The following is a 23,058-nucleotide window of genomic DNA, read 5'->3' as shown; positions in this document are numbered from 1 at the left end:
TAATCATAATTTTGGCAAGAGGAAAGTATGCCACAGATCTAAAAGACTGTCTCCTTAGGGAAGAGCCTGTGTATGTGGATTTCAAACAGAAATCCTGACTCCTGAATATAAATTTATAATGGAGAAATAATTTTCATTTTAAAGAAAAACTCTTTGTATAGGAAAAAAAACCAGGAAATTTTCTACATCATCTAAATCATTCAGTTTGTCATTCAAGTGCTCTTAGCAGTACAGAAACATATGATTCTGAAGAAGTTTAGGAGCATGCAAGTAAAATACCAGTAGTATTCTGTAGTGCAACAGAAACCATACTTGTGTGCGCACGCACACACACATACCCTTTCCAAAAGACACCCAAGTGTGAGACAGTGCGATTCTAAGCCTTCCATGAACAGCACAAATATATTTTCAGAGAAGCAGATGGCCTGCAGATGAAAGGAAGCAGCTCATGTTTTTCTCCTGGGTATTATTTTCTCATATGCAAAGTCTGCTGAATGCCAGGCCACATGCCTCAGGTGTTACAGTCCTGGGTTTGCCTGGGATCCTGAAATAGGAGTTACCTAAGCAGGTCGCCTGAAATCTCTAAACCAATATTTGCAGTTTTTTCTATGAAACTGTATACTTGGGGTCTCTACTTCTCTATTAGCCGCTTGCTTCTTTCAATTTCTATGAATGTATCCTGTCCTTGTAAGCAGAAGTAAGGATCAAGGATTCTCTCTCTGTGTTATGTCTTCTCCAACCACATCTGCTTCATCTATTTAAATATCAAAGTCTTTCAAAATGAGACCATGTATGTTATAATGTTTGTAGAAAATCCATCAGCCCCTTTTCTTAGCTGGCACTTCTGTAATACCATCCTAGGCACGTTCAATAATTTTAAAAAACTGTTTAACTGACAAGGATGATGACTGCAGAAAGAAGACAGGGAAGGCATGTGAAACTACAAATGAAGCCACTTCTTTAAGACAGTAGTGCTCTATGATTTCTAAAAATCTTTGCAGAAATAGATTTCTGTTTGCACAACAAAACTATGCCTTTGTCTTCTCCAATGCTGACGTATTAATGAAAGATCACGACCACCCAGACTGCCACTGTATCTGATGGCATGAACTTCTACACGCTATTTGCATTATTGCTTGGATAAAAACTGCTGACAGACTCAATTAAGCCACAGAGTAAAACTCATCTGGATGGGAAGGTAGACATGAATTAAGAGATATTTAATTGCACAACCACCTGCAGATCCCAGTTCCTTCAAAGCTCTGTAGCAACAGGCACCCTAGCAACATAGGTTAAGGTGTCTTCTTGCAATCAGAAAAGCAATCAAAAAGATTGACCAAAAAAAAACCCAAATATCAGACAAACAGAAAAGGCAATCTAAGGTAGCCATGCTGACCTAAAAGAGGCCAAACAGAAAGTATTTTCCACTTATGCTATGCAAGTTCTACCATGCCTGTGAATACAGCACCAGGGTGGAACCAGTCACACAGTAAGGACAACTCAGAAGCGCTGTCTGCTCTCCCACTCTGTTTACATGGAAAGAGGCAGTGAAGCAGTGGCACCTTTTGCTTTTGTAGAAATGTGCAAAGGTTCAGAAAAGTGGCTCAGAAGGTCACAGAATAGGTTACAACACTTGGATGCCTCTCACAAACCAAAAGCAAGTGAAGAAAGCAACAGAACATGGTATTGGCTAAATCTGAAAAAACAAAGGGTTCACTGTCACCAGCAAGATGCTAGCAGGGTACAGTGCTCTCTATATTAAAAACAAATAAACAAAAAAAAGCCAGAGGGAAAAATGGAAACAACATGGAGAAATATTAGACTGTGTCACACAAGCTGAAATCTTTGGAGAATAACAATTAAATATCAACATGTAAAACTTCTAGGAGGATCAAGAACAGTAACTGGGGCCAATACAAAAGATTTTAGCTGAACAAGTGGATTTTGTTAATTCTACACACATGCACACACACACCACAGTTAAATGACAGGAAATGGCTCCAGAAAAGCCTAGGAGTTTACCATGAGGGAGTGAAGAATTAGATAAAGATGCCTGCTAACACTCTTTCTGGGACAAATGGAACTAATGCTTCAGGATGAGAGAACAATGTAAAGAATAGACTCCTGTCTCTACACCATAAATTATATCTAGCACTCTGATTTCTCAGCCTTTCAGAGACATGGGCATCACGTGAGGGAATCATTTCACTTCGGCTCTGCACACATGCTCCAATGCAGTTGTGTGGTCTCCTTCCATAATGGAAAGACTAGTACCTCCTGAGCAGATATCGCTGTCCTAGTTAGCTGTGACCCTCTGGAGTTAGTAGACAGCCTACCCAGTTAGGTTAGACTAGGAAGCCAGATTTAAAAGACTGAAATTTGGCAAGATGAAGTCCTTTCTACCCTAGTTTGTATCTCACGCCACCCAGGACAGAAAAGGCAGGTGAATAGTGGTGGATGTTTGCTAGGATACGCCACATCCTCCAGCTAACTCTGTGTCAAAGCAGACTGCTACTTCGCTGCCATTGGATTTAATTGCTGTTGCTATATTCCATTTTCATTTGAGTCACTACTGACAACTGCTCAGAAATTCAGAAAAGCTGGCTCTGACGCTGAGCTACCACATCAGACAGTGTGAAAACTGGTGGTCCACGCTTCCGTAGAATGAAGAAGGCAGTGCATCATAACTTGGCTAAGTTACATACAAAAATCCCTTTGGTTTTAGCTGTCAATAATACAGCCATGTTTTCCTCCCTTGTTCTTTGTTCCTGCAGACACCTGATTCTCAGACATCCTTATAAGGAACAGATGATAAAAAAGAGTTAGAAATTTATATGACAGTTTCTGCGTGGACAGAGAAAATTACAACCTTACAGTCTTATATTTTAAAAAGGAGTGAGGCCTGTGCCTGAAAATTTCTGAAAAGTCATATCTATTTTTCAAAACAATGTCAAAATGCTTGGAAGATAAGAAAAACTATTCCAGCTGGAATTCCTAGAAGGAGGAAAGGAAGGGTTCTTACACAAGTTTGACTTTGCAAATATTCACCTGTGATGCGTGTCCTTTTGTGATTAGGAGGTTCAAAACCGGGCTTAACTATATGAGTTACCAGCCCAAAATTACCAGCAAGCATAATCATGTGCTTCATTAAGAACTGCTACAAAATGAAAGCTTTCCTTTTTTTCAAAACAAACAAGCAGTAGTGCCCTCCCAAAGATGCTAACGGGAAAGTTGCAAGATCAAGCACTTAAAAGTTGGAAAAAATTACCTAGGTAACTTTCACCGCCTTAATTTTGTAAGGAGCTGGTGAAAGGAAACTTTTTATTGTAAGCTACTAGAGTTCTTTAAGCACATGTGGTTTTAGCCATTTGCTTCTCCCTGAATGGTGCTATGCCCAATAAAACAATAGGTGAAAGCGCTAATATCCAGTTGTCCTCTTCCACACTCTCTTACAAACCCATCTCAGCAATTGCCAGTACCTCTGTTGGCTGATTCACTCATCTCACAGTCCTCAAATGTATGCATATTTAAAAAAAAAAAAAAAAGATACTTTAATTCTTTCTTTTTTTTTTCTTGTTAAGTGCCTAAAGTAAATAAAAGTACAACTCACCAACTTTTGGAAAGGAAGCTTTCTACTAACATACTAATAAGTGTTTTCCAAGAAAAACAAAATGAAAAAAAAACGCAATTATCTTACCGAAGTTTATCGTTATTGCAATGCAAACAGATATATTATTTGTATTTTCTGTAGAAATAAGGCTGAGCTGAAGAGTTCTCCTGATCCTCCAAAACATCAGGTCCTTAAGCCAAGCCTGTCAGTCTATGCTGGTTTCACATTGTTCGCTCTCAGCCCTGACACACTCCATTTAGAGTCAATCTTGATACAAGCCACATGGAGTTTATGTACAGAGGTAACATCCAGTGCTGTCATTTTTCTGTGTAACTAAATGTCAGCAAGAAACAGAATCTAAAATTGGTCTGTAACTATGGCAACTAATGAGCTATTCTAACTTGGAGTCCCCAAATCAAACATGTGACCATCAAGGGATTCATTCCAGCTTTAAGATGCTGCTTTTCAGAGAAGAAAATATGCTGCTTCTTTTTCTGACATGCGCATAAAGGCATCAACCTACAGCCAGGCTAGAGATCTGGAGCAGGTTCAGACAAAGAACTAGGAGAAAAGCAGCTTCTTTCTTAAACTGGAAGGAGAAACAGCCAACATTTTCTATTGCTGCTAATCACGCTGGATAAAGATAAACCCCTGCAAAAAGAACAAAATATATACGAGATGAAAATAGTGTTTGTAATCATAGCACTGGGGAACAAAGCATAAGTTCTGTGATGCAAAGTAATGGGTGCCTTTATTTTTTTTTTTAATTTCAATTTCAATAGGATCAAACAACTTAAACGTCAAAAACACATCTGCATATGCATCTAAAAATAAACGTGGAGCCAGCTCTGTAATCCTGGTTAAGTGGGAGGCCATTTCATCTCCCATAGCCTCATCTTCTATCTCCGAAGCTGTTCTGAAAGGGTTGTGTCAGGAAACATTCTTAAACGTATCTTAAAAGATATGCCTACAGCTATCAAGTCCCCACCTCTTTACTAGGGAACAACATATTTATTCACAGATCATATCTGTGCCTGGAAACTACTAGGCAACCCTTTGTAGGGCCATGGTAGTTGAGTGAAGGAAGGTCCTCCAGAAGTAGCTGAAGTCTCTACTAGAAGGAGGGCTCTGCAGAAAAGGTGTTTCATGCACAGGTTGCTTCAAAATCAGAATAGTCAGATGGAAACAGATCATTTATTACATTTTTTGTACATATGCTATACCATTATTTTTCGAATAGGGAAACCCAGCTTTTCCTTTCTGCTGCACAAGTTCAAGATATTGCTGCCAGCATGTGGTAGGAACAAACAACAAGTGACCATACTTTGAATGGATTATACAGGAAGCATGTTTGCCTAGATATCATATAGCTCCTTTGCTGATCTCAACAAGAAGCACCTTGACCATATTAAATAACAACGTTATTCAGGTTTCTATTCAGAAGACAGATGAGAGAAGGTAAAATAAACATATAAATAATGTAGTTATTAGTTTTCCACATAACTTGAAAAGCGCCCAGTTATTGTTATCAAAGTTCAAGATAGAACTATAATGAAATTAAGATTTAAAATAATGGGTCAGTATTCCCTTATACTACATTGAAACATTTCTGTAAGTAGCACATGAATATTCTAGAAATGTGCTAAAGTTCAGACCAGAATAGAGGATATTAGATGTTAGTCTTTTAACAAAGAAACTGGAAGTTCTTACCAATTTTCTTTGAAGATTTAAAACCTAAGAAAATAAAAAAAAAAAAACCCTTCACTAAATTTTTTTGCCTACATGTATAAACTTCACCTGACACTGGTTTTGAATGTTGACTTTCCTGGGTAGGGGAGAAAAAACAGCATAAATTACAGCTTTTAACACTGAAAACCATACATGTTGTTGTCTTGTAAAATCAGCTACATTTGAAAGAGTGAAAAAATAATTATGACCCTTAAAACTCAGAACAATGAATATGGTTATGTGCTCTACTGTAAAAGAAGACCTCTGAGAAAGATCAGTCAGAACACTTATTATTCCAGATCTGGAGGAATCAGTAAAGCCTCAGGTCTGTCAGAGGAAGACAGTGCAGGTGAGACACACAACAAAAGAAAATTAACAACTTCACTTCTTTATGTGTGAATTTGCAGAAGCACATAAACTTCAGTGAAGCAATTTCAAACTGGTACTACAGTGGCACCAGTGACACAGTCCCCACAAGATGCAATGGTGTATAGTACATGAATGGAAAGAACAGAGAACACTTCAAAAACACCATGATTTTGCTGTGCAGAACAAAGGCTATCTCTGGCGCTATGTATCTGTCTCTGTATCATACCGTATTCCTGCTAACCCAGAAAAGCCTTTGCACAACACTTTAGTAGTAGGCATAACGATCCTCAAGGGAGGATCCGATTTGATACTAAAATCGCCTCCACAGAGGTTACTGAATTGATATATTGGATAAAGAAGAAGTTATCTACACTAGGATTTTCTCTTTATCCAAGAGATAATAAGAGTCCTTTCCACACTTAGATTTTTAACAAATAATAACAGGCTTGTGTTCATGGCACAATCTAATGAGACCGCATCCAGTTTAATTTCCTCCCTTTAGAGGGAAATGATCAATTGTTTCAACTACAGTATTTTCTATTCATACAGAAAATGTAGTTATGGAAGCAAAGCTACAACTCAGGAGAAATAAGCAAAGAGATAGACAAAGGAAAAGCAAGAAAGAAAGGGGATTGCCATCAAATGTTCCTGATTCTCAAGTCACAAGGTCATTACCATCAACCAAGGGCTTGCAACAAACATCCACTGTAACAACCTAGGTGTATCAGGAAAAGCTGTCAGTGAGTGTTAATAACAAAATGGTATGATGAGGATGATAAGAGATGGAAATTAAAACTCTAGACATCTCACACTTTCTCAAATTAATTTTTACATAATTAATTCATCTACGGCATATCTGGGGCAGCTCAGCAACAACAGTAATGGAAATTAACATCATAGGGCTCTAGACTGGAGAAAATAAAAAAGCTGTAAAACCTGTCCACCTACTACACAGCATCATGTCTTCATAAGTTTACTGGTATTTAAAAAGGAAAAAAAAAAAAACCTAAAAAAAAGAAAACTTGCCAAGGCCCACATGAAGAGTAAACATCATTCTGGTTTGTGTGAGGTTGAGAAACAGTTATAGCAGTAAAGGAGAAGAAAGAAAAACCACAAACAAGTTACAAATAGAAAATGCCTATGTGCTGCTGAAGGTATAGAAAGATGATTTCAACATAGCTAGTGCCTGTGTGGGTATGGCTACAGGGACAACCACAAGCAGCATTTATCAAGAAGCACTTCTCACCATTTCTTTTCCTTGCTTCATCTTTTGTCACTTTTTGCGGTGCCATTACTTTCTGGAGGGAGCTCCGGCTGGAGCTGGGCTTTCCCGACCCATTGCTGATGATGGAGCCGTTCTGACTCGGGGACCGGCTGCAAGTAACCATAGCAACAAGGAAGGCTGTGAGTTCTTTATAAACCTCATTTCAAGGTTATTTCATTTGCACAGTTTGCATCACTGAGTTTTCACATCTGATTTTGTACCAAAAGGAGACAAAATATAAACTGCACACAGAAACTCAGCAAAGGCAGGAACAGTGTGACAGTAGGAGAACATGACTTCTCAATTAGCTCAGGGCTGACAGGCATCTTAGTGGCATCGAAAGCAAACACTTCTCATGCAATGAGAACAATGCAGAAGTGGCACTGCAGAGGATAAAAAAACCCCTCGTTATCAATTCAATGTAATTTATACAGCTAAAACAAAGTAGCCCTTTGTTTTACATATAGGCTAAAATAATTCCTTTATTATTTAGCCTGCATTTAGTATCACAGAATGCTTTGGGTTGGAAAGGACCTTTACAGGTCACCTAGTTTGACCTTCCTGCAGGAGCAAGGACACATCTGAATGTTTTATCGGCCACAATGCAAAATTCACTCACTTTACATGTACACACACACAACATGATAAGAAAATTCTTCTTTTCTTCCTTTTTGCACATAACCTAATTTAACAAGCACTATTATTTGCTGAAACTCCTAAGAAAATGCTTGTTTTACTCAGCCATTGTCCTTGTCCTGAAACTGGTCCCTGAACAGACAGGGCGAGGAGCCAGGCCACAGCAGAATTGCTGTGAGCATTCAGTCCCAACAAAGAGCAAGAACAGAAATGAGCAGTGTAACTCTGGGCTGCACTGGGAACAAGCTCTCTACAGAAGTTCTCTTCTTTTTGGGGTGGGTAAATTACTCCGCAACTTGGAAAAAGCAGGCCAAAGTAGAAAATGGTAAATCTGGTGCTGCTTCACATCCAGACACATTGTCACATTGTTTCTACACATGACATTTGCCACAACAGGAATGAAAACCATCTCATATAGTTACTCATTTCATACTTGAAAACAGGACCCACATAGTTACTCATGCAACCTGTCTGCAACCTGTGAATGGACTGTCACAGCCAATGGCAGGATTGCATTGGAGAAAAAAAATGGACTTAGTCACAAAGACTTTGATTTAGAATGAAAAAAAAATCAAATCAAGTTCTATTGGGGTCACAATGGCTTTACATACAGAAAATAGTACTGAAGTAAACAACTGTAAAAAAATGCCCTGTAAATTACTGCCAATATTATATTGCCAACCAGAAATGTTCATTTACCTCTAGTTCTGACTGCCCTGACTGCTGTAAGCAAACAGCATTTACTGTGGTCTGGAAGGGACAAGTATGAGAAGAGTAGTTCTTAGAGACCCTCTTTTGAAGATAACATAGGTAGAAGTAGTTTGAGTTTGAGATAGGTTCTTTCCACTCACAGGGCTTTAGGAGGACTCAGCGTGCAACCCAGCTCAGCCCAGGCTAGGCTGGGGATTTTCTTGTGAAATACTATTGAAAACAAGTATTCTTGAAAAGTAGCATTTCTTCTTTATAAACCTGTCTGTCACTGCTAATGAATAATCTCAAGCCAGCAAAAAAAATTGATCCAGGGACATACCAACATCTGAAGATACTCAACTTAGGAACAAGGAAAAGATGCAAGCATGTATGGTTTGCACAATGACTTCTGCTGGCACTAACGTGAATATTCATCCATTATAAGTGGTCATCATATTATTAACTGTGAAGCTTCCTTCAGTGGTAATATCAGAGTAGATATTCTGATCAGTTACCAGACACTTCATCATAATCTGATGCAAATTGACCTTTCCAGGCTGCAGAGTAGCCTGGATGAAAGACCGAATACATAAAGGCCAACAAATATTTCTTCATCTTCAGAAGCCATTAAATTCCATCCCCTGATACAGCTCCTGAAAATAAAAAAGACTAAAATTCTGCATGTTCTCACTTATTCAAGTAATCACCCCTCAGTTATTTGGTTAGAAAGGCACCAAGGTTCAACACATTTTATAATGAGAATAACTTTCCTCTGAATTCCTGGATGAAGTTGGCTTATCAACATTTGCTTAAAGTTGCATAGATTACATAGAGGGAGATTTCTGTGCTCATTCAAAAGGACTGAGTGAAGGGCTTAATCACTTTTGTTAGAGAATTCATTGATAGAGCTGGTTTACTCTGTGTATATGTGTGTATGGCTTTCAGGAGGCTTCAAAATATTTTAAAGAACAGTTCCTGCAAAGACTTAACCTGCATAAAAACAGCTTACGCCCAAACCCAACGAGGCAAATGACAAGAACTAGGGTAGTACTCAGCTGCCTTACTCTTCTGTATTGGTACTCCCTGCAGACAGCTCTGTCTGTATTCCAGGTGATTTACTATACAACCAGAGAAATATGCCTCACCACACACTTTTTGTTTCCATTTTCCTGTAGGAAAACCTCAGCTTGTGGAGACCACAATGGGGACATTGACGCACCATGAACAGCAGCAACATTGGGTCCTGCAGCCCCATACCACACAGCCTGACACCTCCCAGCGTGGCACCTCCCGTGACTGCAGATGGCTCCAGTGCATCCCTGTCAGTACAGCAATATCATGCCAAGTTTTCCAAGCTTTTCCATTACTCCGAAGGGGCAAATATCATTGTGCATTACAAAGTACAAGATGAGGTGACTAAACTATGAAGATCTGATTTTTTTCTGTAGAATTTCTCTGCACTAGCCAGAGAAATCTTTATTTTATGATAACTTTATGTTATGATAAGGAGGTTCAGGCTGGACATTGGGAAAAAAAATTTCACGGAAAGGGTCATTGGGCACTGGAACAGGCTGCCCAGGGAGGTGGTTGAGTTACCTTCCCCGGAGGTGTTTAAGGGATGGGTGGATGAGGTGCTGAGGGGCATGGTTTAGGGAGTGTTAGGAATGGTTGGACTCGATGACCCAGTGGGTCCTTTCCAACCTGGTGATTCTATGATTCTACGATTCTATGATGTTCCTTCAAGAAGCAAGGACTGTGTGCCAGTAAACTAGACAACAAGTGAATCAGCCTCTGTTCAGGCTATTTAGCTAACAGTTTTATTTTCCTCTATTCCCTTCAGTATCAATTCTTCAGCAATTAAAAGCCAATGATCCTCCCCTCTAAATTATTTTCAAGGAAAAATGGACTTGAAGCATGCAAAACAGCTAGGATAAAGGAATAATCTCCTTTCCTTGCCTGAGACGACCTTTGCTATTCTGAAGAAGATTTAGGGTACAGATGATGTAGAACTTCCTAACAAGGACAGGTAGTGAAGATTGCTTGAGGAGGCTTCAATTGTCCCGCTACAGCAAGACTTCAAAAAAAAAAAAAACCTAGATAAAGTTCAGCTAGGGGCATATTTGACCCTGCAGTGGAGAATAGTCAGATAACTTCCTGGGGACCTTCTAGTCTGTGATCTTACAACCCTGTCCTGTGAACTCCTTAAAATAAAGAAACTGCAAATCTGGCCCACTTTACCCTAGGAACTGACATCATCTAGTCTATTCTTACTCCTTCTTAGTCTATTCTTTGTCCTTCTGCTAGTGAAGACATTGAGTCCAGTTCTGGAGTGACAGAGTCTGTCAGTGGAGCTCCAGAAACTTGCAATGGCCGAGGTCCTGTTTTTTGGTTCATTTGAGAAATGATCAGTGGCTGTATTCCATCTCTCATGTTAAGTTTGGGTTCATCACTTGTACAACACTGGCATGCCTATGAGACCCACTTCCAGTCTACCACCTCTGTGCATGTACAGTCTGTGAAGACTTTACTTTATCTTGTATTTTGCAGCAGTCTTATACATCCAGTGCAGGCCAGCATCATTTCAAGAACATATCATGAAGAAACCATCTGCTACACACAGAGCCTGGATGCCAAAGCTTACAGATTTTTCCTAAGCAACCAGCAGCATGTACCCCGTTCCACCTCTCTGCGGAAAAATGCTAGTCCTTACCTTTTCCTTGTTTCATTGGATTGGGCAGTTTTGATGGTGCTCCCATCCTGAGTAATTTCTCTCTCCTGGGAGGCAGGGGCATCTCTAACTGGAAGTGGAAGCACGACAGTCTCCTGAGTTACAGGTAAAACTTCATCTTCAGCTCCCTGCTGACCTAAGTGTTGCTTGGCATAGTCAAAACCTTGTACTGGCTGAAAAAGAAAGTGAGAGACAAAAAAGAAATTTCCATCATGCGTCATAAGTTAATATAAAATTTCCATTTCTATATAAAATCTTCCCCTGCCCCTTAATTTCTTTAATTACATAAGTAACAAGTAAAACATGTAGTTTGCTGTATGAATGCCCAACAACAAAGAAATCTTCTGATGACATCTGCATTCCACATAATTTAAACATGATTAACCAGTATAAAATTGATCTTGGCTAACCCTTCTTGTCCTGTTGTAACACCCCCAGAAATTCCATTAACAGACAATGGAAGAACAAATATAGGGAAGGAAAAATTAGAAGGGAGAAAAATAAGCCCATATAGAAAAAGGAAGATTTTCTCTATGAAAAAAAATCCTTGTATTTCCCAAGAGGGTGGGAGTAATTTACTCCAAATCAAGACAAAGTAAAAAAGGCATACATAAAAGTTTCATTGGCAACATTTTCCAGAAAAGGACCTTTTTCAGATGAGTGAAATTGTATTTCCCCTTGCTTGCCTGTTGCCTACTGGGAAGGCCGTTATTAATTTCACTTGTTTCTCTTGGGAAGTGGCATTCACAAGAGCCTTGCAGCAAGGCAGCCGAGGGCCATCCGCCCAGCCTACTCCAAAGCCCAGCCTGGCTTTCTCCGCTGCCTCTGCAAGGAACAAGCAGAACTGACACATTTCTTCTGGCCAAAGCAACCACCAAAAGGTGGCTTATTTAAGTAAAACTTAGCTTTCCAGACTGCATTTCCTAATAGGAAAAAAGAGAAGGGAAAAAAATTGTGAAAAATAAATCACTCAAAAATGCCTGGTCATCCTTGGAAAATATATGTAACACATAAAAATGTTCTTGCTACACTAAATTGAATTGATTACCAAAAATTGGAAGGATGCTCTTCCTGAATTACAAAGACTATTGACAGAATGCTAAAAAAAGCACAATTAAATACTTCAAAGGCGAGCAATGGTGATTTTTAACCCTCAAATATACTTTGGGAAACACAGCAGAATTAGACAGTTAATACCTGAAAAACCTCTCTCAGGTTCCTGTCATGTTGTCATTGAATATTTTAGTTCCAGTAGAAAATCAGCTGGATAAAAAAAATTCACTGATGGCACAGAAAAGTGATGAGCTCTGAAAAAATATTTTCTCTTGTTCTGCCCCTCATCAAATGTGGGCTATTGCTATATATACAGATAAGTTTCATAGGCCATCTCAGTCTGAATAAAGAGGAGGCTGTCTTCTGTTTTTCAAAACAAAAGAAAATATGCTTTTTTTTTATGGGGATCTACATCACATTCCTAATCTCTTGTTTGAATTGAGGCTGATGATTTGTAACGTGCTCATATACTGAGTATATGAGGTGTACTTCTGGTAGGTATATTAAGGAGATGCTAACTGGGCTAATGCTGATTTGGCAGAGCACACGTCTCTGCACGACCATGATTGAACTTGCAACGTATCACAGAAATGTCAATTCACCATCACCACCCCATGGCAAGTCATCATGATATCGCCCCAATGGAGCCTTCTGGTTGCCCTTCTCTGAAGGCAGGGTACTAGAAAGCAAACAATAAACTAGCTACGAAGGGAGGAAAGGGAAGGGAATGAAAAAAGGAAAAGCAGTAGTTGTGTGATAGACAGCTAGGAAGACCTAATGCACACCATCCTAGACAGTATTTTTAACCAAAATAATATTTTCTAATCTTATTATCTATATTAATTGTTAGTCAAGACCATCCTAGTTATTCCAAAAAAAAGAAAAAATAAATAGCAACAGAGAATAGCTAATTTAATTGGTTGTTTCCCTCTCCATGCCTTTGAAAGAGTAGAATTTACAAATTATATTTTGTCCCTTAGTTTCAAAAAAAAAAAAAAAAAAAGAACAAAACAAAAACCAAAACCAGATGCAGCAGAACATGAGAATTTCTACAGAGCTCTACAGAGTCCCAGCTGGGATCTGCAAAAGGAAGAAAGTGAAAGATTATTTTAATCTGAGTTCTACTTACCACCATGTCTAGTAACAAACTGCCTTAAAGGAAGAGCTGAAAAAGCCATCCTCATCAGTGGACATATTGCGTTAAATAAAATTTGATCTTGGAACTCTGCTCTGTAAAAGCTCACAGGAACAGATGGCTTTACCACCCTGAAGGGAACTGGCAAGGCTAAATCACAATCAGGCACTGCTGAAGCACTGCATGCATAAATGTCCAGTGCGATGACAACACTGAGAAAGGATGGAAGGATTAGGATTGGAATATTGCTTTTGAAATAATAAATTAATTATGAAACCATCAAATTACATTGTCTGGCAAAGAGCAAACTGAATACAGGGAGTTGTTTCTGGGACTTTTTTTCCTTGTAATGATCATGAAAAAGACACTGATATTTTCAAAAATGAAAGAAAAGAAGTTAAAAAAAAAAAGAAAGAAGACAGGGCAATCAGCTCCTCCTCTCCATGTATATACCCACATATACACAGTTTCTCTGATCATTTTTCTTTCCGTGCCCTTTATCAAATTGATAGTGTCTGTTTTCTCATGGCCTGCAATATTTGCTTTTGCTTGCAGGTCTTAGACTGCAGATCTTATCTTTGTTTACCTGCAAGCTTATTCTTTCATGCTCTAAAAGAAAGGAAAGGTGACAAATCAGATTACAGCTTTTAAAAAAGCGTGCTGTGAATTAGAAAGCAAAGGAGGCAAAAGCTATCATCTATCCAAAGCTTCAAAGAAAAAGTAGCATCTCAAAATAAAAGCAACATTGAAAGAACATTAAAATAAATTCCAATCACAATTTCAGTGGTTTGAATTTATAATTATTTTAATTTTACAGCTGCAGAGTCAATTAAAAAAAATGGTAACAGGCCATTTTCCCTGCAACTTAGTCCAGATGTCCCTGACTGCTAAGGCAATTCAGAACAGCAACACAATTCATCAGAAAGATACTATAATCTATACTACGCATGAGAGGTCATTTTTAAAACATCATTTATTTAGCCTTCAGTCTGTTAAAATAAAAAAGTCATTCCTTAATTACCAGGCACAGAGAGTAATCCTGCTGTTACGTTACGTCGCCTCCCCCAGCTACAGAAGGATATTTAGCACTAAATGTTTCTTTACCCCTCGTGTCCATGCATCCTATCCTGCCGGCAAGGGCCATAGCAGGCAGCGCTGCTCTGTGAGGACCTGCAGGCTCTGCTGCGCCCAGCAGCAAGAGGACTGCAGAGATGAACAGACAGCTCTGCTCTGCCAGTCCCCTTGGTACAGGACTTTTGAAATCTGAACGCATAAAGTGGCACTACTGAAAACAAAACCAGCTGAAACCCAAGGTTGTGAGTATCCCATAACATTCTCTTATACTCTCTACACTGCTTACTGGATGTTCAAATGGCATTAAAAAATTGCTCTAGTGATTCAACAGCAAATCTCAGACACACAGAAACAAAGTATTAAAGCTGCTTCTTAAACTAAAAAAATCACTCTGCTGTGACTTCACTTACAAAACAGATTCAACATTAATCAAGCAGTCTTGGACACTTTCTAAGCCATGAAATATAATATACTCCTTTTAAATGTGATATAGATATGTGCTCATCAGCTGTTTGTATTACCAAACGGCATGAAATGTAGCAATTACAGTTCAAGCAATTACTACAATTCCTGATATCTCTAATGCTGGAATTATAAATAAAACTGCTATTTTCAAAATGACCTTATTTCATTATCTTCCCCAAATACTTTTCTTAGCCTTATTTATGTAAAGATGTTGAAATCAGGAATGACAAATCCAGTCCATTCCCACTCTAGATTTTATCTTTCAAGGTCCACATAGCAGCACATACCCTAAACCAGACTTGGCTGAACCTTTTTGATGGAACCATAATTGGGAAACTAAGTAGAAATCAATTTAGCTTTCATTTTAAAATGCATCACTTTATATATAATGAATTAAAAAAAAACTTCATAGAGTCTCAACATATATTAAAAAGGGGAGAAATGCACTCTAGAAGTGGACTACTGGATTCCAGTTGCAAATGTGAGCAAGTCTGCAGTAAAATCTCCTGAAACAAGCGTAGTCCGGATGCTGGGAGCCCAGCACCCATTGTTTTGTTCTGTAGATCCAGGTCTTGTCTGACCACTTTGGCTGCTGATACAAACATAACCTGATTGAATAGGTTTTAACGGGACCATGCATCTTGCAGCCTGATTAAATCTGATGTCTCAAGAAAAGGAAAAGTTCAATTTTCTCTTTCTTTTTGGAATGACAACAATAGAATACTAAAATGCTTTCAGGTTTTTCTGTGTTGTAACTTTAACCAACAGTCTCTTTTTTCTAAATAACAACTTTCTTCAGCTGTAAAGCACCCTATAATGATGGCTCGGTATTTTCAACGGCCCCTAATAAATCGTGATTTGCACTTTAGAAGTTTCAATGAGGCGTTACGTGATATCACTGCAGTGGTATTAATTTTTGTTTATGTTATTGCTTGTTTCACTTTCGCAGATCTAGTCTAACACTAGTTTGATAACACTGGATAAACAGATAAACATACTGGAATCAAAATGGAAATGTCTTTTTTGTATCATTTTTTATATAAATGTCTTTTTCGAACTGGCACCAGCTGCAACCATCTGCAACTAACCTAAGATGAGGAGAAAAGAGCTGTCATACGCATCACGCCTGCCTTCAACTCTCCCTCCAATCTACATTTTTCAGCAGAAGCAACAGAGCTGAAATCACAATAATCCCGCTGTCTGTAGCATTAAGAAAACAAAGAAAAAATTTATCATGCCAATCTCATGTCAATCTCATGCCAATGGAGAAGAAGAAAGCCAGCTAATAGGGTGAAGGAACAGTATGACTTACACACAGGCTCTTTAGGGCTAAAATCTCCTAACTTTAGGAGGCCCTGTTTAAAAGCCATTTCATAGCAGCCCTGAGAAGGCAGACTTTTTTCACTACGAAGACAAATTAGTGTTCTGTGACTTTTTTGTCTTAGAGACAGGGAATCAAACTGGAAATGCATTTGATTTGGGAAATATCTTGTAATTGATATGGATTAGTAACTTTAAGGAAAACATAATTGTTTGAATCCAACCAACAATATCCACGAATAAATTAGAAAGTTCAAAACATCTAAAAGAAATATAGCAGGGAGAGAAATCTTTTGTAAAAAGAAAAAAAGTCAGATAATGTCTTTTCTGGATTATCAGCTGGGTAGAGAACTTCTGATCAGGACCAGGTCTGAATTGCTGCCAAAGCCCAGAGCTTCAGCCAATTGCTGCTCACAGCAGGTAGGAGCAGCCCAGGCCATGGATTTGACAATGAGATCCTACTGGAGATGTCCTGCTGACAAGGCCTAAAGGTGACAGTCCATTTCCTCAACTTTATGAAGGACGCAACTGCCCTGAGCAATGCCTACTCAGCCCTAATGGCTCAGCGTCTTACACCACTGCATAACAGTTATTCTGTTACTGCTACTTCCATTGCAAAGGATGACCTGCAAAGGAACTTGAAGAATCCTGAGTAAAACAGAAGGGTGATTGTTGTGACCAGCAGTATTAAGAACAGAAAAGTGCAAAGATCCAACCTGGGAGTAACAATCATTTCAATTCCGAATGTCCTTCAACTACATCTAGCAGAGAAATGCAGTTAAAACCTCAGAAAACAAATGGGCGTCTCAGATCTGGAGACCAGTCACTCACTTTAGCTCTCTGAGGCATGTTCATCATGGTGTCTGGTTTGAAGTCATTCTTGTTCTTTCTGCACAGAACTGCTGTGATGATGATGATGATAACCGTAACCACAGCAATGGGGGCCAGCACTGCTGCTATGATCCACAGGTTGTTCGGGGGGTTCTTCACCACAGCTATAGAAAATTGCAAACCAACATTGGTAAAGTTTCACTGCACAAAATCAAGATTTACATTGCTTCCAATTTATGGAGACAGTCTTCAGCTGTTTCCATACAATAACCAGTATAAAAAAGATTGTTAGTATTCTAGCTATACCTTTGTATTCCTTAGGTAAAAAAAATTAATCAGCAACACTGTTCAATTCACAAATCCCTGGGTTCTCTTCTCTTACTCAGTTTTAGTCAGCTGCAGAAGCAGCCATCAACTCTAAGTCAAATTAGATGCCACATTAGATATTGTTCCAATGGTACGACAAAAATAGGTGAGAGTAATACATCCTTAATTATTCTTCAAACACAAAACCAGCTTATAGTAAAGTAGCACTTGCATTTAAAGTATACATGTAGAGTCCATATCTGGTGTTAAAGACTTACTGGCTCAGCAAGACTAAAATGGCAGAGCTTTTTCAAAACCAAAGAAGCCAAGCACGCTAATAGTTATTGCTGATATCAACAGAGCAATAAGAAAATGCTTCTGTTGTGCTCTAGAAATATTTTATCATAGTTCAGGTCAAAACAGATCTGTCATTTCTGAAGGAGGGGAAATTATATGTTAGAAAGACCTACTGCAGATATATTAATAATGGCACCAGGAAAAGGTTACATTTCAGAAATGCAGTGATGCTAAAATGTTTTAGATTCCATTTTATCTGAATAAAGTCTCCCAGTATGAAAAACTTGTATACATGTAAGAGAGCCTTCAGTGACACATCCTCAGTTCTCTCATTTCATTTCTTTCTGTAAAAACACTAGACAATCTCTTTATGATGCTGAATTTTATTTTCATGAAATATTTTTGGACTTCACCATGATATCTCTATTTATTTTCCTACGCTGGCATGGACAGGCAATTGAGAGAATATCGGACCAAAGCAGTCTTCCCCATTTCCCAGGGGACTAGTGCTTTCAAATGTCATTGCACTTATTAGCTGTCAGAGGCACTCAGCACCTTTCAGGATCAGACTTCAAATGCATACCATCTTGTTTAGCAGCAGTTATGAAAGCCAGCTGAAAGTCTGTCTGAAGCTTGAGCCTATTTCCTTTGTAGATTTATAACTTTTTGCAAAGCCAATGTAGTTTGTTGGATGAAGTAGGAATATCACTGTTAGGTACATATCTTGAACTGAGTGTAACAGTAACCACATGCTTAAAAGACTATCCTAAAAGCCAAGTTGAAGCCTTTCATGGTTCACTTTTCAATGGATTTACATAATTTTAAATTATTGACTTTGGACATTTAGTTCGGGGAGGAAAGGGCTGTGGGGAAGGAAACTGAATCTCAATTTTATCAGATAACAGTAATTACAGATTACTGCTCTGAGAGCAGCAAACAGTTGCTCAAAAAATCATAATTATTCTTTCTTGGGAATGCAGAAGAAATTATGACCTTATAGCTAACAACACAGACCTTTAGTAATCCTAATTTACATCTTTAATTCAGTTACCAGCTTCTACTGTGACCTGAAGTAAGTCAATCCATGGTTCATTCAACTCAATAAGACTTCAACTGATTTTGAAGCAAGCCTTTCATTTTGCTGTAACTCAGCGCTTCACTTAAAACAGAAATATCCCTGGTTTTTGCTATTATTCATCTGTCTTGTCTAATCAGACTGCGAGCTCCTGAGGGTACGTATCTTTTCTTACTGCATTTTGGTACAGAACTTTTCATTCTGCTATAACAGAAAATTATAATGAGTAAAAATGAAATGCACACAAAGTATTTTCTTTGGGAATACAAAGACAGACTACAAATACCATATCTAAAATGCAGGAAATTGATTTTTTCAGTGGTAAGGTATAAAGATAGTTCTATCTCCTACATTTCAAATACTCTAGCTTTCAGAATCTCAGTTACCAGGGGTCATCATTTCAATTTCTGTATATTCTCTTCTTACCGATGAAAACCTACAGATGAACAAGACTGCCTTGTCAGACCACAAAAGTACAAAGTTAGATTATGAGCAGCAGATGTCATATAATTACCTAAATATCCATATAAATCACAAAACTGCACAAAGAGCTAGGAAACTGTTGTGCACATATAACTGCTTTAATAAAAATTACATTAAAGAAATATTCACACAAAACAAAGTTGTTCAGAATTTAAATACTAGACTGTATGGAAGCAGGAATGGAGAACCCTGGGTTTAGTGGAATTAAAGTCAGTAACAGACCAAGATCAAATCCAGGGTCAGGTACAATATTGATTTATACATTTAACCCTTATTGCATAAAACCCCCTCCAAACTCTACCACAGGTTTATGACTACGGGCCAACGATACAAGAATATTTAAAAAAAAAAAATTTAAGAAAAAATCTGTGCCCACAATCACTTAGTAACTGATGCAAGTCTTAAAAGAGAAATTCTAAATCACTACTTTTCAAGAATGGATTACTTTTTTGGCCACACTATTCTGAATGATGGTAACATATCTTGAATCTGAAAATTGCCCATACACATCAGGATTTCCGTCCAATTTCACTTTTCTGATTTGTGTCTAAACAATATCTTTAACAACCATGTGATGACTTTACAAAGCTCTTGTTGAAAATTATTACTAGAAAAAATAATAAACTATTTCAGGTAGAAATAGTCTACATTCATTTGAACAAGTCAAAAATAAGGGACATTTGATAGCCTCCACACTTTACTTCGGCTCAAGTTATTTGAACAGCAATTTAGCTCAAGCAGTAACTAGCCCAAGCTTTCATGGCTTCATTAGCATCAGAATCAATTTTGACTTCACAGTTCTGCAAAGTTGTTCAGGTCATAGAACTGTACGAGTGTGAAAATAGTTGTACAGTAGAGTTTACGCTGATCAGGTTAATAAGAGCTGATATACAGCTTTGAGCTACTACGATAAAAGATTAGTCTGTCTTCCATAGGAAAAAGATCAGCCTGACTTAAGCGTATGTTCAGAAAGGCACAGCTGAAATTCTTCTGTGAGATCAATGGAGGTGCCCCACACTTTCACTGGTGTTTACACAAAGAAAATAAATAAAAATAGAAGAAATAAAGGACTAAACCACAGAAGTTTTAAAAGAAATCTTACGATCAGCTTGAACTTGAATAACGTAACCTAGTGTCAAGGCCATCCGCTGGGAGTCAACGGTACTCAAAATTTTGGCAGCTGCAGTGCCCAACAAAGGCTTCCCGTTGTATAAAGTATAGTATGTGAGTTCCGCCGGCTCCTTAGGTCCTGGAATGCGTTGGATTTTTACCATCTTTCAGAAAAGAAAAAAAAAAAAAAAAGAAAAGAAAAGAAAATGAGGGAAAAAGAAATAAATTGTGTTTACGTAATGCCACTACAAAACCTGCCAGGAGCTACTTGAAGGGTGTGCACCGATTCTTCAAAATCCCATATAAGCATAAGCTCCATGCAAATATTCTCACAGGATCAGAACTTCTCCCCTTCACAGCCCAGGCTATAAAGATTAGTGAGGACTGACCACCGTCTTAAAAATTGGTAAACATAGTACAGGGTTTTACCACAGGATTAAGAAAAGCATACAGTACAAAGGAGAAAAGGATCAAATGTTTCAAGATTACACTCCTCTGTGAAGGGGGAATTCTAAAAATTTGTCCTAATATTGAAAAGTATACGTTATTGGCATATTTCAATTGAAAAATTCTCCCATTTTTTACCTCTGTACCCCCTATTTTTGAACCCAGACTGACAATAAAGAGAACCATGCTTTTTCTACTTTACTCTTCAGAAGACCAGCATAATTTTTACATTGTGCCTCTACCTTTCCTGAGAGAAGAGGCAGTGCCAAACACCTTTAATTATGAGAGGAAAAAGGGTTGTGATTCTTCTTCTTTATGATATTGGCTAAAATATGTCATGTTTTCATGGAAAATTTTACAAAGGTTCACACTTTGGGCAAGTAAAAAATGTGTTTCTTCTTTTAAATTCTTCCAGTGGGAAAACACACAGAATTGTGAGCAAAGGAGAAAGTAGTAATTTGTTTTAATATCTCACAACAAGCAATTTTTAAAAAACATCATGTAACTTAAAAAAAAACAGCAACAACTTGTCATGCAACTTTTGAGGTCAGATCCTCTTTGAATTCCCTACAACTAGCACCAGTTGGCTAAATTAGTGAGAAAACAGAATATGATTATTTCAAAATCCTGAATGGGAAATGTTGCTAAATAAGAGAAAGATGATTAATAAATTACTCAGGACTGAAATCTCTACTTCATAACGTGATCTGGGGCCACATGATTTGATGACTAACGCTGTAGAAAAATTGCTTCTTTTTTTTTTTTTCCACTTTAAGGAAAAAAGTTCTATCTTTATTGAGTTACCTAGGAAACTTCTTTTTAATTGAAAAACAAAAGCCTGGAGCTCTTCATTATGTTAACTATGAGACTACACTAAAATATGTACTTTGTACCAACATTCGCAGCAACCAAAGAGAAAATGTTTATTAACACTGATTAACTAATGACAATTTCTAGAGGATGAGAGGCATGCAAACATGGTTGACTTCAGAGAAAGAAATCTACTAGTAATGTCAAGCATTTTGCACTTGCTGCTTTAGTATTCACAAAAAAAAGACAGAAAATCTCAAACCAGTTAAACAAGGGTTTTTTCACACAAATTCAGATAGGACACATGCAAACAAAGCCTTTTTTCAGTATTCAGACTCTATTAACAAAATCTTTTAATACGTAAACCCTTAAAATGAGCAGTATGTGTTTTGCATATGGATATGCAATGGATATGACATCGGTCACCTGCACAGTGTAGCTGCCCACAGTAGTGGCACGCTTGAATCGTCTTCCTTGCTGGTGGGACATCATAAACAGTGGGGCCAATCGCTGCTCCATTAATCTTGCAAAGCTCTGATTGTTCAATCCCAGTAATGCAATATCAACCCCTTGAATAACTGTGGGAATGGAGAAAATCACATACCAGCACGTTTCAGATGGACATATAAAGTAATACATTGTCTACAGGGGAGTTTGAGACACCTTCAGTTTACCACGATGGTTCTGGCAAGCACTTAATCTATGATCTTCAATGTAAAAAGTAAGCGAAAACCTATTTGACAGCTGCCAAGTTTTATGCTTATCACCAGATGTTCCTGTTAAGTAAACAAGTTTTTCATCCAGCAGTTTTGAATTTTGAAGTCAGAACTTCGTCCAACTTAGTTTGAAACAAAATACTTCATGGTTGAGAGCACTTACAACTGAATAAACAGTCCCTAAGTAAAAAAAAAAAAAAAAAAGAATTTAAAATTAAAAATACAATGGATTTACATAAACTTCAAATAAGAGATCTTGCATGCTGATTTTATTCATACAAATGTATGGCTTTTCAATATTATTTTAAAAAACCTTTTGGGGACCAACTTTATCTTATTTTGAAAACACTCCAATATAGCAAGGGCACAAAGGCAAAAAATGGCATATTGCATTCCCAGGGTCCAAATGGAGAGAAGCCACATCACACCCTTCAAAGGATCATAAACTCTGCATAAACTTATCTTTAATCTCAAAATTTGTCCAAAAGTAAAGTAAAGTATAGAATTTAATCCATTTCATACCAAGCTCCTTTTCCTCTTGCTCTCCTGAGCATTAAGCGATTCCAGGTACAGATATATCAATTAGAAAGGCTTTCTTATCTACGCACTCAAAGATGCCTGCGGAAAAGGTTCTCTTTCTTGCCCAGTTATCACTTCTAAAGTCAAAATGATTGTGAATGAGAATGTGGTACCAGTGAAATGACTGTGGCAAAACAAGTATTTTGAAGCCTAATAGCATTCCTTGCAACTTCTTTTCCACCAACAGAAAGTTATGTGCTTAATCCTTCAGGCAAAGGATGCAAAAATTCCTGGACTCAGATACAGTCAAGTAAATCATAACAAATTTCCCAGGTTCAACAGATCATCTTTCTTCCTGAGTTATGTCTACAAGTCTCTTTTGATTTTAGATT

The 23,058-nt window shown here is 37.9% G+C and overlaps 1 protein-coding gene across 6 annotated transcripts in view; it reads right to left on the bottom strand.

Moving 5' to 3' along the window:
* Positions 1-23,058, bottom strand: part of KIAA1549L (KIAA1549 like) — a 141,725-nt gene that overhangs the window by 41,205 nt on the left and 77,462 nt on the right. For all 6 annotated transcript variants that reach the window (XM_054068062.1, XM_054068058.1, XM_054068060.1 and 3 more), the window contains exons 9-13: positions 21,858-22,009; positions 20,167-20,338; positions 16,904-17,067; positions 11,008-11,198; positions 6,954-7,081 (exon numbers count right to left, since the gene is read on the bottom strand). In XM_054068062.1, the coding sequence (XP_053924037.1) occupies positions 6,954-7,081; positions 11,008-11,198; positions 16,904-17,067; positions 20,167-20,338; positions 21,858-22,009 (807 nt within the window). The remainder of the gene's footprint in view (positions 1-6,953; positions 7,082-11,007; positions 11,199-16,903; positions 17,068-20,166; positions 20,339-21,857; positions 22,010-23,058) is intronic.

Source organism: Cuculus canorus, chromosome 5, assembly GCF_017976375.1.
Source record: "Cuculus canorus isolate bCucCan1 chromosome 5, bCucCan1.pri, whole genome shotgun sequence".
In the NCBI taxonomy this organism is placed as follows: domain Eukaryota; kingdom Metazoa; phylum Chordata; class Aves; order Cuculiformes; family Cuculidae; genus Cuculus; species Cuculus canorus.
This window is presented reverse-complemented; position numbering and strand designations above follow the sequence as displayed.